We start from the raw sequence: 20,193 nt of genomic DNA, 5'->3' as shown, positions 1-20,193 counted from the left end.
AACAAAATTAATGATAACAAAATAACAATAAAGATTGGTGATAATTTACAAATCACTACTGTCTGCCATGCTTTGGTAGTTAATTGAGGATTATCGTGCATATGGTAGGTTCACAGATTGATCACAGTACATAATTTAATCAAATTTGATGATCAAAGGGATATATAACACACCTTAGCCTATGCAATAATTTCAAGACATCTGTTCGGTCAGACAATGAGAGCCGCCAAAAGAAGGTGATGAGTGAGTAAAATTAAGGAGGTCATTCCGAGTTGTTCGCTCGCAAGGCGATTTTAGCAGAGTTGCTCACGCTAAGCCGCCGCCTACTGGGAGTAAATCTTAGCATCTTAAAATTGCGAACGATGTATTCGCAATATTGCGATTACAAACTTCTTAGCAGTTTCAGAGTAGCTTCAGACTTACTCGGCATCTGCAATCAGTTCAGTGCTTGTCGTTCCTGGTTTGACGTCACAAACACACCCAGCGTTCGCCCAGACACTCCCCCGTTTCTCCAGCCACTCCTGCGTTTTTTCCGGAAACGGTAGCGTTTTTTCCCACACGCCCATAAAACGGCCTGTTTCCGCCCAGTAACACCCATTTCCTGTCAATCACACTACGATCGCCTGAGCGATGAAAAAGCCGTGAGTAAAAATCCTAACTTCATAGCAAAATTACTTGGCGCAGTCGCAGTGCGGACATTGCGCATGCGCACTAAGCGGAAAATCGCTGCGATGCGATGAAATTTACAGAGCGAACAACTCGGAATGACCTCCTAAGAGTAGAAAAATTAGAAAAGTATGAATCTGCTGTCAGTGTTAAACACTGGACATGGTAATCGTGCTCTACTAAACCGGATCTTCCTCAGGAGTCTCCTACCTGAGTTCTGATTCAGCCCGACACTGATTAGCTTCCAAGATGGGATGGATTTGGACGTTTCCAGTGTGGTATGATAGTAGAGTGGTACATTGATGATTTTTGTCACTCTGGAGTCACTGATGAGAGTTCACAAAAAAATGAAAAAAGGTGGCAACAGAAAAGTAAAGTGGAAAGACAATAGATGGATCTGCTGCCAGCATTAGAGATGGAGACTGAATCGTTGGTGAGAGTCCAGAAAGATAGAAAAGACATGAAAGAAAGTAATGTTGACATGGGAATCTGAAACTGGTGCTAAAAAAGGTCCTGATATTGGCAAATAAAGAATACTGTAAATAGTACCAGTATGGATGAACACACAATAGCAACTTGCTGGGTTATCAGGTAATACTGTGGTAAAAATTAAGAAAATAAGGGAGATGCTTAATTAACAATTAGTGGCTATAAGGACTATAGCTGATAAAGAAAGGGCTAAATGAATCACGAGCAGAAAGATGGAGTGTGAATGATCCATATGAACACTCAATGAACTGCTAATGTTGCACAAAAGTATTGTATCAATTGGTACAGAAAACAAAGAGAAAAGAAGAAAAGAGATTTTATAGTATAACAAATGTCATTTGAAACTGCAATGAAATATTGTTGCAAAATACTAGAGCTAGGGGAACATATGTCTAATCAAAATGTGAATATTGTTGCCACAGGTTGATCCTGCGACAGGCTTGCTATATATGTAAATAAGCTCGTTTGGATCACTTTCATTAATATAAAAGAGACGTGGTGCCCCGCTGGTAGATAATTACAAAATAATATATAAGTATTGATCTCCCGTAGCGGTGGTCTCTGATGTAAAATGCAGAAAAGTTTTGATTACCAATGAAATAGTGTGCCGCTGCGGAGGCTGGAATCCAGCGCAATGCAGATTCCTGTTTCCCTGGAGAGAATGACCCTGTGGAACGGCTCGGAGGAGTCGGCTGCGGAAGACGGCAAGAGAATCAGTCCGTTTAGGCAGACAGCAGGGCAGACGAGCGGGACAGAAGACGGCTCAAACAGGTCGGCTGCGGAAGATGGCAGGAAGATCAGTCCGTTTCGGTAGACAGCAGGGCAGATGAGCGGGACAGAAGACGGCTCAAACAGGTCGGCTGCGGAAGACGGCAGGAAGATCAGTCCGTTTAGGCAGACAGTAGGGCAGGTGAGCGGGACAGAAGATGGCTCAAACAGGTCGGCTGCGGAAGACGGCAGGAAGATCAGTCCATTTCGGTAGACAGCAGGGCAGATGAGCGGGACAGAAGACGGCTCAAACAGGTCGGCTGCGGAAGACGGCAGGAAGATCAGTCCGTTTCGGTAGACAGCAGGGCAGATGAGTGGGACAGAAGATGGCTCAGACGAGTAGGCTGCAGGAGGTGGCAGGAGGATCAGTCCATGTTGGCAGACAGCAGGGCAGGCGAGCGGGATGGAAAACGCGTTTCGCCCGTACGTCGGGCTTGGTCACTTCCTGAATAAATGTTAACAATTCTGTTTCGTGCCAAGTAACATACCCTCCCCAACGCAGAGTGGGGTGGTGGAAGCGGGAGTGCTTCAATGATGTGTATCGTCCACTATGGTGTATCCAGATGTCAGAATGCCCATGTCATTCTGGCGGTGGCAGCTACCATCAACATACAGGTTCAGGTCTGCATTCTGTATCTCAGTGTCTCTTATATCTAGTATTGGAGTGCATAAAGTCTGGGTCAGCTTTTCACAATCATGATCATCTAACTTCTCCCCACTTTGTGACTGTCCAGTCACACCTGGGAGGAAATTTGCTGGATTCAAAGTTGTGCAGCGCTGCAATATTATGTTAGGGGGCATGAGAAGCACAAGTTCCCATTTGGTTAACCTGGACGCTGTGATGCTTTGTGGCTGAGACATTTAATAAAGCAGCAACTGCGTGCGGGACATTCAAGTAGAGTGTGTGTGCCAGAACTATGTCTACTGTCTTGTCAACAAGTGTAGCTGCTGCAGCCACCGCACACAAGCATTGTGGCAGCCACCTAGCTACTGTATCCAGCTGTGTGCTGTAATATCTCACTGGGCAGTGCCAGTCCCCATTTTTCTGAGTTAGTACTCCAGCAGCACAGCCATCGAGCTCTGTGCAAAAGAGAAACAATGGTTTAGTGTAACATGGGAAGCCTAGGGCTGGGGTGGCAGTGTGAGAGCTTCCTTCAACTGATGAAACGCTAGTAGTGTGGTGTCATCATGGATGACCGGATCAGGATTTTTTATGGCTACCAGTTCCTGAAGAGGTAGTGCTATAGCAGCATATCCTGGTATCCAATGTCTACAGAATGAGGTCATCCCTATAAAGTGGCGTATTTGCTTTTGGGTGACTGGCAGAGGCATATTCTGTTTGGCCTGGATGCGTGATGGTAGGAGATGGTGCTGTCTTTGGGAGAGGCAGTGACCTAGGTACTGCACTTTCTGCTGGGACAGCTGTAGTTTGGCTTTGCTGGCCTTCAACCCCATGGAGGTGAGGAAAGTCAACAGGGACACTGAGTCTTCCCACGATTCCTCCTCTGTCTGTGAACACAATAACAAATCGTCAACATATTGAATAAGCACTGAGTTATGTGTTGGGGACCAATTCTGCAATTTATCATGGAGGGCTTGGCTAAAATAAGTAGGAGCATCCCATAGCCCCTGGGGCATATGAGTCCAGGTATGCTGTTGACCCTTGAATATAAACGTAAACAGGTACTGACAGTCTGGATGTAATGGAATGGAGAAAAACGCTGAGCATAGGTCAATAACTGTGAAACTCTGCATCTGGTGGGACCTGCATAAGGATCATAGCGGGGTTGGGCACCACAGGGTGGCAAGCTTGTATGACTGCATTAAGCACGTGCAAGTCCTGCACGATCTGGTAAGTTTGTGTGGGGCCCGGTGTCCGTACTGGAAAGATTGGAGAATTTGCAGCACTGATGCATTTGTGCAAGACCCCCTGATCCAGAAGTGAGTGGATGGATGGGTATGCCCCTTCCTCCACTCCTGGTTTCAGCGGGTACTGTGTGATGCATGGTGGGGACTTTCCTGCTTGCAGCTTACTTGAAGTAAGCCTACCTCATCCTTATACTGTGCCCATAAGGAGCTGGGAACTGCTTGCAGTATGTCTTCACGCATATGGGAGTTGGTTTGCTCAAGTTGCAATGACAGGAGTGGTACAGGTGTGTCTAACAGCGCTTGTGTATTGCTTTCTAGTGATTTGGGAATGTCTAAGTAAATACCATCCGCTGTGCAGTAAATGGTGCCTTTGAGTTTACATAGTAGGTCACGGCCCAGCAAGTTTGCTGGTGCGTTGGATGCTAGTAAGAAAGCGTGTGTATCATTCAATGGTCCCATCTGTATATTACTATCAGCTAGTATTGGTAAGTGCTGTAATTGTCCTGAGACTCCGACTGCTAGGACCGTGTGCCCTGAAAGCGTCTGTGAAGGTAGTGCAGTGGTAAGTAGTGACTTAGCAGCTCCAGTGTCTAGTAAAAAAGAAACAGGTTCATTATTTCCATGCACAGTAACCGTGGGTTCCTCAATGTGTTGGCATTGCACGCTGCATAATGAAGACACTGGATGGATTAAACATCAGTATGATTGCTGCTGCCAGCATGACAACTGATTGTGTGGAACATTGTGTGGGGGGGAATGAGTGCCCATCTGGGGTCCTTGATTATAATGTTGGTGGTAGGGGGGTTGTGTAGGGCCGCTGGGTGTTCCCGCATTTCCATGTGGGTACATCCTGTTCTGAGAAGATACTTGACTTCTGCAATATCTAGCTCTATGGCCATACTTACCACATATGAAGCATGCCATTGGGTCTGGGTATCTAGGACCTTGGTATGTTGGTCCTGTGTTTCTATTTGGGGTGTACTTACCTCCTTGTTGTCCCTGCCATGAATTTCTCTTTTGCTGGCTATGCCTTGGCTGTCTGGGGTCCCAAAGGTTTTGCACAGGTGGTCCCTGACTGTTTTGGACTCTCTGGGGATTTGTTATATTTGTCTGTTGCTGGGGTTGTGTAGGAGCAATCTGATCTACAATGAGAACAGGAGTGGGTTTGACAAGATTAAGTTCATGAGATCTTGCTTCTCCCACTAGTGTTTATTGGGGCGTCTCTCCATGCTAGTTTAGTAGTCTTGAGTGCGGTCATTACTGCAGGCTTTAGACCTTCCACAAAACATGGAACTAGCATGGAACTAGCCTCATTTGGTTTAACTATCACTTCTCCAGCAGTAAATGTGGGCACCACTAACTTAAATCTATCAAAATACTCATCCACTGTTTAATTGTCTGCCTGTTTGTGTTACGTTCACTGTACTTGGTACTCCTGAAACTGGGCGGATGAGCCCCAAGTACAGGAACGTAATGCTGCGGGTAGGAACTGAGTTCAGCAGCAACCCCTACGGAATCCCTGACTCCGTTGTCTCACTCGCATGGTCAGTCTATGCCTGTGAGACTATGTTTGCTTGGGCCCACGGCAGCCGCGTTTGAAGGGCGGATTATGTCTGCCCAACTCCGATGCACCCCGGTCTTAGTTGGAGACAAGGCATAAACTGAGACGGGGTGAGAACAAGAGGAACCTCTAATTAAAGACAGAAATACAAAGTTAGGGGCGCTACAGAACTGAACGAAAGTATGTGCGGCTCAGCCGCCAAGACTAACAACAACAAAGGCAATGCCGTCCACACGCCTACACGAGACAGTCGTATACTGGCGAGGACAGCTTACGCAGAACCCTCTGCAGAAACTCCAAAACAAAATATCACAAGATGCTGCGGCCTAGGCCGAGGGATGTGGCAGAGCCGCTACTTAAGAAACCGGTATGAACACTGGCAGATGGGCAAGAACCCCCAAAGCTGCAGATACTGGCTCTCTGGACCGGAGGACTGGTAGAATTCCCACTACAGACTGGTGGACACCAAGACACAGGATTACTGAATCAGGATAGGCAACCTACTGGATTCCAGGACAGGAACGCTCCAGGGCAGGAAGCAGTTCACCAGAAGCTGACAGGTTATCACAGGAACATACAGGTATCTTTTACAAACGTCTATCACCAGCTCAGAACTGCAAAGGTAGCTAGGTAATAAGGGAACACGCCCCAATCAGGATGGCTGGAAGCCAGGAACAAGATAATGACCAGAATAGCTGCAGGTGAGAGTAACACAGACAAGAGCCAGATTGCAGTACAGAGACTCACCACATAATGATCAACTACCTGACAGGTGATACTAAACACATAGAAACAGGCTGCAATTACACAGACTCACCACTGGCAGCCAACAAGAGTCTTCTAAACCAGAGTAATGGAAATCCTGGCATGCGAACAGAACTATAGTACAAAATACATAAACAGAAAGCAAACAGGAATGAACCACTGATTGTGGTTCATAACAGTACCCTCTCCTTAAGGGTGAACTCCGGACACCCCACAAAAAGCCAAGGGGAACAGAAACAGGAGTACAACATAAAATACATAACCACTGCCGTGGCTCATAACAGTACCCTCTCTGAAGGGTGGACTCCGGACACTCCATATAAGCCAAGGGGAACAGAAACAGGAGTACAACATAAAATACATAACCACTGCTTGTGGGTCATAACAGTACCCTCTCCTGAAGGGTGGACTCCGGACACTCCATATAAGCCAAGGAGAACAGAAACAGGAGTACAACATAAAATACATAACCACTGCCGTGGGTCATAACAGTCTGATTGTGAACAAAATGTCCCATTATGGGACTGGTGGGTATAGGTCACGCAGCTTAGCATTAAGTGCATCTATCTTTCCTTTAGTTGGGTCACCATAATCATTTGCAGAGAGATCAATACTGGTTGTGAGGGATTGTGCTAAATCCTCAGGTAAAGTATATAATATCTGTTATAGATCCCTGCAAGTAAACTTATGTACATAATATTCCTGTGAGAGGTACTTACAAATGGCATTAGAATCTTTCCTCGGGTCTGGGAATCCAGCTTTTACACTTAACAGGTCAGTTTTTGATAGTGGGTAACTGACCTCAACTGAGGAAGCTGGTACAGCCGGGCTTACAACAGTATTGCCTTCACCTTTCACTTCTGCCCTACCCGGTAATTTCATTGTGTGCATAGTGGCCCTCATTCCGAGTTGATCGCTAAGTTTTTCGTTCGCACAGCCTATTAGTAAAGTTGCGTTAATGTAGTAAATTTGCGAACATCCGCCCCCAACGTATTTTAGCACATTCGCACGCATTATTACACAAAGTGGGCGTACGGCAAATGACATCGCAACAATGCGAAATCCTCGCAGCAATGCGAACCCATCGCATAAACACATACTTCTTCGTACAAATACTAAGTTGTAGTATATTTACACATTTTTCAGTTAAAGTGATCACTTTTGCTGAAAAACGCACCACAATTTGTTTTTATACTATTAAGTGGACTAACACCTTCCAAATCAAAGTCCACAAGCCCTCCTCAATAACAAATCCAATTAGTGAATTAATTGAAATGGTCATGATCAATTAAGTATTTGTTGAAATCCCAGAAAAACACTTTGTAGCCATAAAATAACCTCCTTTTATTTACATGTTTAATATAAATATAGATGTTTGCAATGTGCTTGGTCTAATGTGTTTTTAGAATTTATTAAAGTAGAGTTTTTGTATGTGAATGAAGGTGTATGCATGTTTAAAAAGCCAATAACATGTTTTAGTTGTTGATTTAAAATAACTTACGTTAGATGTTTGAAATGTTTAAGGTAAGAAATGTTTGTTCTGCAATCTGCTGTTCCTTTATTGCATGACTAAATAATAAAGAGCCGCTGAAGTGTTTAAATTTATTAGTTTATTTTTTTTTAAAAGTGGAATACTGATATTATCATTTTTTATAATATTTTTAATTATAATCATAAAATTAACAAAATTTTTGCATGGCGTCCAAAAGCCCCACCAAGGCCTGGAGATGGCGCCTCATACTGCAAACTATATCCTGCAAGGATGTTGGATCTCCAACGGCAACATCTGTAATTAAGAGATAACAAACATTACTAACTTACTCACATTGCTTATTAGCCTAGCAAGGCACAAAGCACACTTTAATGCATGCAGGTCCAAACTGCATTCCTCCTGCTTGTGTGAAACTACATATACCAGCAGTCGTTGACTCAGTTTTGGTGCCAGGGAATGAAAAACCTGTGTAAGGGCATGCTGGGATGTGTAGTTTTTCTACAGTTGCAGTTGCGCAGTTTGGACAGGCCTGCTTAATGGCAAAGTTGATACATCATGACTGTTTTAGGGTTCAATCATTAGCCTTAAAAAAAGCCAGCATGCTCAGTTTTTTTTTGTGACTTATTCCAATTGTAAAGAGCATGGCCTACATTTGCTCCTATGTGATTTCATTGTAAGATGTAGCGTTGGCCATAGCAAACAAGGCTAAATAAATTTAATAACTTGTAGAAGTTGTTCCCCAATAGTCAAGATTAATTGTATTGTTTGTTCTGGGCAACATCCCATGTTAAAGTTATGGTGGTAATTCCAAGTTGATTGCAGCTTTAAAAATTTAAGTAGTTGCTCCAAACCATTTGCACTGCAGGGGAGGCAGATATAACATGTGCAGAGAGAGTTAGATTTGGGTGGGATGTGTTCAATCTTCTATCTAATTAGCACATTAAAAATAAAGCAGCCAGTATTTACCCTGCACAGAATCAAAATTACCCAATCACATCTAACTCTCTCTGCACATGTTATATCTGCCTCCCCTGCAGTGCACATGGTTTGGGCCAACTGCTAAAATTTGTCCGGCATGCAAACATCTTGGATTTTCCCCCTATGTTCCATCTTCAACACTGTTACACCATGTTGCCATTCATTCACATCCTTTATTTGTGGCATTATTTAAAAGGGGTTTGGTCCTGCCTCCTCACACTGCATATCAATATCTTCCGAAGGCCACCATATCATAGCATTCCCACACTCCCTGAAAGCTGCCCTTACTAAATAAGTGCAAACAGGGTTTATTTGAATGATTTTTCATTTTGTGAATGTAACTTTCCCACCACAAATCAGTGTGTCATTAGTCTACATAACAAAGTGAAGCATGTGTTTTGTAAGTTAAAATTTTCTGACTACACAGGCCCAAGTGTAAATCGACAACAACATACTAAACTCCACTCAGGTCTAACTGTTGGCCTTCAAAACTAACACATATAAACCCTGTTGTCCTGCCAACCCTGGCTACCTAATGAGTGTCAACCTAGAGTGGACACACAAAATATTGCACACATACACACTGTACATATAATGACACTCACAAATATGTAAAGGCAACATGTACACCATGATGAAAATATCCAAATTTTGTCCTGGGGACAAGAATTCAAACAGTACAACCCTGCATGTTTTGGCATTGTAAGTGTAAGTGGGTAATCATTTCGACACCAAAACAAAACTTACTTTCCACGGCAACATCCTGACTCCCGGAATGTTCGTCAGGGGCTTCCTGTGCCCATTCACTGGGTGGTGAGCTTGGCATGATCGGTGAAGCCGGCTGAGGGATGGTGAAAGGAGGAGGGATTGGGGAAGGAGGAGGGATTGGGGAAGGAGGATGGATTGGGGAAGGAGGAGGGATTGGGGAAGGAGGAGGGATTGGGGAAGGAGGCTGGATTGGAGCAACAATTTCAGAGGGGGGGTCTGATTGCGAGGGCGAGGGGGGTGGAGAGAAATGTAAGGCAATAGAGGGTGAGGGGGGTTCAGATGGGGATGACGAAGATGAAGGAGAAGGGGTATGGGAAGGAGGAGAAGGGGTCCCAGAAAGAGATGGAGAGGTGTGGTGAGAAGGGGAATGGAAAGTGGAGTGGGCCAGGGAAGATGAGGGGGCCTTGGAAGATGAGGTGGACTGGGAAGATGATGGGGACTGGGAAGCTGAGGGGGACTGTGAAGGGGAGGGGGAGTGAGAAGGGGAGGGGGACTGTGAAGGGGAGGGGGAGTGAGAAGGGGAGGGGGAATGAGAAGGGGAGGGGGAGTGAGAAGGGGAGGGTGAGTGGGAAGGGGAAGGGGGTGGGGAGTTGTGCCGTTGTTGTTGTCCTAGAATGTAAATATTGTAAACATTGTTAAATTATGCAAAATTACATAGTATTCATTTGTTCATATCAATGTTCTGTTACATATTTTTTTTTTAATATATTTTATTTTGAAACTCAAACATGTTAAGATCCTCTTCATGTTGGCCACAGCAAATAAAATGTTTCCAAACGTGAACTTTGAAGCTCATTCCTTAATCTAGTCCATTGAGTCATAGTGATTGGTCTAGGCACCATCACCAGATTAGTATTCAAGGCACCTTATTATATAGCCAGCACTGATCCAGTATTTTGGACCAGTTTCCAGGCTGCTTCTTATTTCTTGAAAACATGCACTTGTTTCGTGTCACTTTACTACAGTCAGTACTGTTTTCCCTAACCACACACACTGTCCTAATTTCCAAAAAAATACACTGAAGGATGCAATTAGCCTACCACTTACTGTAAAATCTTGGTAATTCCAAGGGGATTACAGCAGGAATTTATTTAGCATTTGGCCAAAAGCATGTGCTCTGCAGGGGTTGCATATATAACATGTGCAGAGAGAGTTAGATTTGGGTGTGTTTAGAAATTATGGGCATGGAAAATCCAGCCTGTTTTATTTTAACACTGCAAATTTAAAAAATGCTTTAACACACACCACCACAATCTTACACACTCTGCACATGTTACATATGCTTCCCCTGCAGTGCACATGGTTTTGCACAATGGTTTTCAACAATGCGTCGGAAACAAAGAAAAACAAGCAAACATTAGCACATTTTAAGCTAAAAATCGTATGTAATGTAACTTACTTCGTGTATGGAGAGCACGGATTTGCTGGCGGATCTCCGCCAACAGATCTGGAGTCCGCCTGCGGAGATCACTCCAGCGCCTCTCCAGCTGGATGATTGTCCGCCTGCTGCGGACGCGAGTCCGCAGCAGGCGGCGGACCTCCGCGTAGGCCTCGCGCTTCACCCGATTGGGGATGAAGCGCCCAACGCGGCCTACGCGGCGGTCCATCACCGCCACCAGCACGCGGAGCTCCCGCCTGGAGAACGGTGCTGCACGCATCATGGCAATGGCGTTTTCCTTATTTGGGCATATATTTATAGTGTCTGGTAGCATGTGATTGGCCAAAAATATGTCATTTCTAATAACTTTATTGATCTTTGCAATGCTGTGAAGAGCAGAGTGTTATTTTGCACGAGCGGAAATTCGCATTAGCAGAAGCGAAAATGTTTGTTAGAAACAATTAGATAAAACACACAGAGACAGACTTTACTGAAAATTACTAAACATATCTGTGTACTCACCACAGGTCGTGTGATCATTCAGCTGGACAGTCACAAAGTGTCAAACATTGAGTATCATTTGTTTGTGTGTTTGTTTACATAATCAGGATTTGAGGATATAAAATAAATAAGGACACTATTTATTAACATTACAGTATTTAAATTATTACATAAACATTGTCAGCTTAACGTGTTTTTGTTTTTTATGTTTAAAAAGAAAAAACCATTCAAACACAACAACAGCATTCCCCAATCACTTTACAAGAACATACTAAATGCAATCATGTTTAAAAATACATAAGCATACTGGGTTGTATTATTTGTGCAAATATAAATGGGAAAAACACTATACCTGAAATGTTCTGCTACGATTCTTGCCCTCACTTGGCTCCCCCTCCGTGTCACACTCCCCCCACCGAAGCGTGGCACAACCCCTGGCTCCTCATCAGGCAATTCCTCTGCCTGAGGAAGCTCAACACTACTCCTTACCGCGATATTATGGAGTATTGCGCACAGGACCACTATTTTACTTGCCATCTCCGGCGAATACATGATGTCGCCACCCGTGCGGTGGAGCACACGAAAGCGCCCTTTCAGGACACCAATTGTGCGCTCCACCAGCTGCCTAGTGGCAGTAAGCGCGGAGTTAAATGCCATCTGTGGTCCTGGCCTGGGATTACGGTAAGGAGTCATGAGCCAGGGGGTGCAAGGATATCCACGGTCTCCTGTTGGAATAAGAGCCACATTTTAGATCTCAAATTTCATATATTGTTGTTACTTTTTAACTAAAAAATTTGAGCAACAACTCACCCAATAACCACATGTCTGGTCGTTGACTTGATCTTAATCTCTGCCATATCCCTGATTGTCTAATGACATACGCATCATGGGAACTTCCTGTAAACTTTGCGTTCAGGGAAAGGATCTGGAGGGATGGCCCACAAACAACCATTACATTCAGAGAATGAAACAGTTTCCTGTTTCTATAAATTTCTTCATTATGTCTTGGTGGCTGAATAGCAACATGTGTGCCATCCACAACCCCAATAACATGTGGGAAGCGACTACCACCTTCCGCAAATTGCCGCTTCACCACATCTAGGGCACCAACATCCAAAGGCATAGCAATAAATTGCTTAACACGCTTGATGAAAGCCTGGCAGACACGTCGCAGGACCTTACTGAACTGGCCCTGCGACATGCCAACCAGGTCTCCAACAACATGCTGGAATGATCCTGTGGCCAAAAAATGTAACACTGCAAGGAATTGTGTCAATGGTGGTATTGCTGTAGGATACCGAATTTCAGACTCCAGATCACTCTCTATTATGGAGAGAGTGTCTAGGATTAGATGTGGTGGCAGCCGGTATCTACGCACCACCACATCATCTGGCATCCCAAAAAGTATGACACGGGTTCTGAAAATTGGTGGCCTAGCACGCCTCCGTTGCCTTGGTTGATGAGGAGCCGGCTGTGGTTGTGGGGCTGGCGGTTGGGGTGGGAGTGCTGGCGTGGGTTGGGGAGGTAGGGCTTCTGCCGCAATATGTATTGACATCACACACTTTTTGGAGAGAATGTTAAGAAATGTCAATTAAAAAAAAATCAAAGTTTTCCTAAATTTTACACAATAACTGTTTTTACAATTGTGGTGTCAACTTACTGCAGGAGCGTACATTTTTTCTGTGTTGAATTCATGTCAAAAATGCAAAAATAAAAAGCAAATAAAACTAAATTTAATATTTGGATATAAAAAACATATATTAATGCAAAAAATCTTTTGAAAAAAAAATAAAAAAAAATAATAAGAAATTTAGTACCTAGTCCAGGAAAGACAAACACTACTTTGCAGATCAATCCTGGAAACCCCAAACACTTTGTTTAGCAAACTTTACACAAAAAATTATAAAAAAAAAAAAACACAAACAAGCACCAACACAGGCCAACGACACTTACCTGCTCCTAAAGAAATAAAGTCTTGTTTTTGTGGACCACACCCAAAAATAAAGACAAAATTGGTTTTTCTCACCAAAAAAACAAAACCTACAAGAGAACACAAATGACAGTCAAAAACCAGCATACAGACACTTCCAACAAACAAACTCCAACACAGGCCAACGACACTTACCTGCTCCTAAAGAAATAAAGTCTTGTTTTTGTGGACCACACCCAAAAATAAAGACAAAATTGGTTTTTCTCACCAAAAAAACAAAACCTACAAGAGAACACAAATGACAGTCAAAAACAGCATACAGACACTTCCAACAAACAAACTCCAACACAGGCCAACGACACTTACCTGCTCCTAAAGAAATAAAGTCTAGTTTTTGTGGACCACACCCAAAAATGAAGTCAAAATTGGTTTTGCTCACCAAAAAGTAGATTCCTAGAAGAGAACACTAATGACAGTCAAAACAAAGAAGCACGGGAATATTTTCACAAATGGACTTGCAAAATATATATGTGTTATAAAAATTAAAACATTAAAATGTATTACAAAAACTTGCAAACACAAAAATTTTTTTAAAAAAACAGAATACTCACAAACGAAAATACACACAAAAAATGACTGTCTATATTCAAAACGCAAAGAAAAGGACAAAGGTATGCTTGACAATTACTCACTCTGCCAATTCCACTATCACCTTCCCGCACAAGCCAACAACTCAAACGCCAAACTACCAACACTTACAGCATGCACAGTAGGCCCTTAAATAAGCAGTGCAATCATTCAACAGAATAACAGTGTACACCTGTGTGAATTAACGAGTCGCACGTAGGTATATAAGCGCACACACCTCGGCGTACACACGTCATCACAAACATGGCTTCTCGTGAGCAAATCGCAGCAGAGATAGACCGCATTGCAGAGCAGCAGATGGCATTGCAGAAACAACGGATAGAGTGTCAAAGGCGCTTGTTAGAATACGCCTCTGCGGAGGTTAATGCAGGACCTAGTACTCTGCAAATTTCTGCTTCTGAACCTCAAGAATTGAGTGTGGATACCCTGCCACACACACATAGTGAGCAAACTGAGGGAGAATTGACTTTAGCCACACAAACACAGCAGACAGAAGCTGCTAGTGAGGAGGAAGATGGAGATGACCAACCTGAAGAAACCTCACAGGCTACCTCCAGACGGAAAAAAAGACAGCCTGCATTCACTAAGAGGGAGTTGCGTGTCTTGGTCACGCAGGCCATGTCCAAAATACATAGGGGCCCCAAAAACATGGGGGCTGCTTCCAAAGAACGCATCTGGAGAGACATCACAAAATCTGTGAATGAAGTTGGCTCTGTCGTCAGAACATCACAGGAAGTGAGACGACGGTAAGTGCATCTTGACAATCCTTTTTCTGTGCTAAGTTGCCTAAAAAATGTAGTTACATGTCATGTTATGTCTAGCAAACACAAGCAGAACATGTGTGCAAGATATTTACTTTGAACAATAAGAAGACTCAACTTTTTCACTCTTTCACAATATTTATGTAGGTGGGCCGACTTCAAATCCCGCCTGAAGGCAAAGAGGGCTGCGGAGTGGAATGCCTCAAGGGCAACAGGGGGGGGACCACCTGTCGCTGTGGAGTATACTGACTTGGAGGAGATGGCGATGGCCTGTGTGAGTTATGAGGAGGGCCAAGGGGTGTCTCATATGGACACGGACCTGCCTGAGATTGTGACGGGACATGACTTGGAAGGTAAGTTTACACATGTATTTGTCTGAAATTTGAACTGTATTAATAATCTTAAACTAATTTTGACTCCAACTTTTCCCCCACACATTCTTCTATTTGCTTGCCACAAAACACAGCACAGGGGGGTGAACAGTTTGAGTCACAGGCCGGTTATGTGGTTGAGGCTGAGGTGGAGGGACCTAGTGGGTCTGCCAGTGTGGGCCAACAAAACCCACCTATGCAGGTTCCTACTGGCCCCCCCACCCAACCCTCTGCTATCCCGGAGATCCTGCTTGAAATTGCTAGGTATGGTGAGAGCCTAAACACATTTCAAGACGGGGTCATCCGGGAGGTAAGCCAGATAACTGTCCGGCTCACTGAGATCCGAACCTGTGTTGAGCAAGGTGTTGCTCAACTCTGCCAAAGTCTGGCAGAGATCAGGCAGGCCCAAGAACAACTGGCCTCCTCAAACCAAAGCCTTGCAACTAACATCTTGCAAGGGCTCCAGGCCATCGCTGTCTCCCTTGCCCACAGTGGCAGAGAGCCAACCACATCGGCTCCCTCCCCTGCCCCTGCCCAGGAAGAACAGGACACTGGGCAGGCCCAACGAAGGTCACTCCGCAGACCAAGCAAAGAAGATCAGCCTCAGGCGGGGCCAAAAAGAAGAAAGTGATGTCTCTCCAGATGGGCAGCACCCATGTTTTTGTAGTTGCCTCTATGTTATTTTGGACTTGGCTTGTGTGGCCAGAATGGATCACTCCCTCTTAGTGAAATGTCTTTTTTTCTGTTTGGAGGAATTGTAGCCTGTGAGTTTCTTTTAAAAAACAACAGAGCCATCTTCCTCTCACTAGTGTGCTGTGTATTGTTGTGTTTGTGTGGTGGATACTAATTATTTCTCAGTTTGTGTCACATTTTTGTGTGGCAGGGTGTGAAATATGTTGAATTTATGAATTTATAAGATACTTTTGTCAGAAGCAGAAATTTGCAGAGTACTGAGTTCTGCAATATAATTTTTGTCAGTGCCATCTGCTTGGTGCTTGGTCTATCTCTGCCTGTGAGACTCATGTGGAGCCATGTTTAAATGTTGGATCATATTATTTCTGAAATAAAAAATATAATTTCAAAATGTGTGCAATTTCTTGAAGGTAATGCATTAGCAAAATCTTACTTACAAAAATATTATGTCAACATATAGACACTTGGTGACCAATCTGCTAATTCTCCTTCAAATTTTTTTTAAATAAAAAAAAAGGTATGTTTTGCACCACACTTTAATGTCCATATTAATAAAACAGACACGACAACTTGATAAAATATCTTTGGACAACATGACATCATTGAAAACATTGACAGATGTTAAAAACCTATATTATTGTGACTTTGAAAAATAAATCAGTGTATGCGGCATTATGTGGGTGTTGGTTAATTGATCAGAATGTTGCAGAATTATCTAACTTTAAATAAAAATGTAACTTGTTTGTATTTAGTAGTCTAACACACATTCAAACATTTCTGCACAATGCTTACACACCAAGTTAAACACAAATAACAACCTTATTTAACAGTGTGTGAGATTAATATGTGAGTAGAATAAACATGTAATGTGTGTTCAGTCAATTGCTGGTTGGTAACTTTCATGGGCTCAGTAATTAACAAGTAATTGAACATCAGATGAATGTGCTCTCCAATTAACTGCTAATTACTGCATACACACTTGTACCAGTACTTCGCAAATGTAGAGTAACTGCAGACCTACTCTGCTGCTGCGTGAATGTTGCTACGGTTTCCTATGTTAGTTTTAACAGCGACAAAGTTTATGTGCGAAAAACACGCCCATTGCAAGTTGCATACTCCCACACAGTACGCCCACTTTCACGCCCATGTCGGAGCATTGCGAAGTCTCGCCTCCGCCACTCCTTGTTTTCGTTTGGCAGTTACGGCTTTTTTTGTCCAAAGTAATTTTGCACAGTTGTCGTACGTATGTCTTCGCGCATGCGTAATCACGCATTTGCGCATGCGCAGATACTTACATTTCGGACATTTGCGATGCGATGACTCTTAGCGATCAACTCGGAATGAGGGCCAGTATTCAGTGCTATGGTCTCACTGTCAGTATCTATGCTGGCTTGGTCTGTAGGCACTTGTATGGTGTATGCTGCAAACTTATCGTGACTGTCTGCCTCAATGATTTCTCTTGTCCCTATGCGGTGGAATACACGCTGTCCTGTGTTATTTAGTATTCTGTAACTAAACCTGGGTCCATCTCTGATTGTCTTATGGACTGTGCAATATGTCCTGTATACTGGTGACATTGAGACATGCTTGATTACCACTTATATATACAGGAGAGGTCACTGGTGGAGTAGCAAAGGAAAGCTTAGGTAGCAGAAGCTGATAGAAATCAGGGGAGTTAGCAGATGGATGGGAGACAGGAGAAGCAGAAGAGTCATCAGATATTATAGACAAGGTGTAAGATTTTCCTGTAATATGTCAATGTCATGTTCTGTGTCACCATCTTGTTCTTGGTGTGGGCTTCTTTGGTCAGAGCCATGTCCCGTAGGTGGACTATGTGTTGTGTACGTGTGGATATAACAGGAGAGACAGAGCCCTGTGTATCCTGTGCTGGTGGAGGTATGTAAGAAGGGTGTACAGCAGGAGGAACTGCATTGTGAAAAGCTGGAAACTGGATGAATGCTGCGTCATCCTCTAGGCTGGATATGTCATTAGGTGTATTCTGTAGTGACTAATTCTCTTACTGGATATAGAGATGCTGGTGATGCTGTGATATTGTTGTATGGTGGAGGATTACTATGTGGGTTTGGTGTGTCAGTACATGTGTCAATACAGAGGTTAATCTTACCATTATCTGCAGTCCAGTTACACATTTCCTTTGTCCATAAATCTAAAACTTGCAAATGTTTAATGCGCTCATTAGGTTTTATAACTGACTTTACCCGTTTCTCAAGGCATTGAAGTACTACGGGGTCAAAACTGCCCGTTTTAGGAAATGGTACCGTCTCATCCTGTGTGATGTCATTCCACTTAGAAACGTACTGGACACACGGTTGTCCATAAAGGCTGAACATACAAGTAACAGCAGTACTGTCATTACTCTCTGAAGAGTCACTTCCCATTTTTCAACAACACAGTATATTATTTCTCCCAATTTGTCGCCTGGACTGCTCTCTGTGGCCACAAAGAGTCTCAAATAGACAGCGTGTGAGCGTCTTTCAGAAATCTGTGATGCCAAACTATACGTTATATCAACAAGTGACTCACTTCTCTATTCCCTTATTCCTTCACAGGGAATACTATTCCGGAACTAAAACAACATCAAAATCCAAAACTAAACTCACTTTTCTATTCAAGCCGGCATAAATCCTACAATATCTTATCTATGTACTTTAGACTATCAAATAACATAATAACACAGCGGCATCAGTTAGGATGAGGCAATTTCCCTTTATCTCAATGGTATACGCATACTACGCAGTACTATCAGTGCCTTGATAAACAGTGCAGAGAGACGAGAGAAAAAAATCATTTAAAAGACATAACAGTACCGTAATGTGTTACTTATGCATGAATATGGATCGCAAGAACTCACCAACTGTTCCGAGTTCATTATAACCAGCGTCCCAGCAGCCACAGAATACTTTGACCAGAGGCAGCAGAGCAAGGGTACAGGTATTATATATAGAAAAAGGTATAGTTACCTCTGAGAGCAGCCGGCTGATGTCCCCTTTGTCTGTTACACCTGGGAAAGGTGGTCTGCCGTAGAAGTGGGTCGAAGTTAATCGGACGTTGCCCCCAAATGATAATGTCGATTTATCATAAAAAGAATTGGGAAGTCTCCATTGCGATGATATTCAGCATATAGAATTTATTATCAAATAAGAGGCCAAGCCTATAATTCTGCGTAGAGAAACGTGACCCAAGACAGACTTCATCAATGATACCTGTACCTGTGCCTATAGGGCATGCTTATACAATAATTCCTAACTGATTAATCAATTGGGCGTACATCTAGATATCATGGGGAACATGGATTGGTTGATGGTGAATAACCGGAAGTGCCAAATATGGTCAGTTGAGCTAATTGCACTGGCCGATCTTCTCCTGAAGATGGCAGACTGGCTCCATGAGTCTTGGATCTCCTAGTCACATCAATTGGGCTTCTCAATAGGCCTTGTCAGCATAAAGGTCATTCTTGTTCATCATGGCATGTTGTTTGTCCAAAGCAAAGGTCCATCAGATATTCATTATCATGTCCTCTTTCTCCTGACATAAAACCCTCATAAAATGTCATTAAGTTCTGGTTATCTAAATACAAGGGTCTCTATTGATAGATACGAACTCTCTGTCAGGAGAATTTCCTCTGTATGAGAATTGAGATATTAATTACCTATGCTAAAATGCTATATGTATAAAAGCACAATTTCTGAGGCAATACAGATGTATATTTGATTATTCTTCTACCAGTAATAATGTTACTTATACATTTCCCCTTCTGTATATGTAACATATGGTGTAACTAGATCTGACTCCTGTCATTCTCACCAGTAATAATGTTACTTATACATTTCCCCTTCTGTATATGGAATGTATGGTGTAACTAGATCTGACTTCTGTCACTCTCACCAGTAATAATATTACTTATACATTTCCCCTTCTGTATATGTTACGTATGGTGTAACTAGATCTGACTCCTGTCATTCTCACTAGTAATAATGTTACTTATACATTTATCCTTCTGTATATATAATGTATGGTGTAACTAGATCTGACTCCTGTCATTCTCACCAGTAATAATGTTACTTATACATTTCCCCTTCTGTATATGGAACGTATGGTGTAACTAGATCTGACTCCTGTCATTCTCACCAGTAATAATGTTATACATTTTCCCTTCTGTATATGTAACGTATGGTGTAACTAGATCTGACTCCTGTCATTCTCACCAGTAATAATGTTACTTATACATTTCTCCTTCTGTATATGTAACGTATGGTGTAACTAGATCTCACTTCTGTCATTCTCACCGGTAATAATGTTACTTATACATTTCCCCTTCTGTATATGTAACGTATGGTGTAACTAGATCTGACTCCTGTCACTCTCACCAGTAATAATGTTACTTATACATTTCCCCTTCTGTATATGATACGTATGGTGTAACTAGATCTGACTCCTGTCATTCTCACCAGTAATAATGTTACTTATACATTTCTCCTTCTGTATATGGAACGTAGGGTGTAACTAGATCTGACTCCTGTCATTCTCACCAGTA

The 20,193-nt window shown here is 43.0% G+C and overlaps 1 protein-coding gene across 1 annotated transcript; it reads right to left on the bottom strand.

Moving 5' to 3' along the window:
* Nucleotides 1–7,711: 7,711 nt before the first annotated feature.
* LOC134983781 (cell surface glycoprotein 1-like) lies at nucleotides 7,712–18,037 on the bottom strand. Its single transcript, XM_063949417.1, has 7 exons — nucleotides 17,764–18,037; nucleotides 17,011–17,103; nucleotides 13,532–13,618; nucleotides 11,588–11,676; nucleotides 11,257–11,278; nucleotides 9,336–9,965; nucleotides 7,712–7,904 (listed from the first exon to the last, which is right to left on the bottom strand). Exons 1-7 carry the CDS (start codon nucleotides 18,035–18,037, stop codon nucleotides 7,798–7,800), a joined length of 1,302 nt encoding a protein of 433 aa, XP_063805487.1. The 3' UTR covers nucleotides 7,712–7,797.
* Between the last annotated feature and the right edge of the window lie 2,156 nt (nucleotides 18,038–20,193).

The sequence above is a fragment of the Pseudophryne corroboree genome (genome assembly GCF_028390025.1).
Source record: "Pseudophryne corroboree isolate aPseCor3 chromosome 3 unlocalized genomic scaffold, aPseCor3.hap2 SUPER_3_unloc_24, whole genome shotgun sequence".
Lineage (NCBI taxonomy): Eukaryota > Metazoa > Chordata > Amphibia > Anura > Myobatrachidae > Pseudophryne > Pseudophryne corroboree.
The sequence above is the reverse complement of the archived record's forward strand: the minus strand, read 5'-3'. Positions and strand labels throughout refer to the sequence as shown.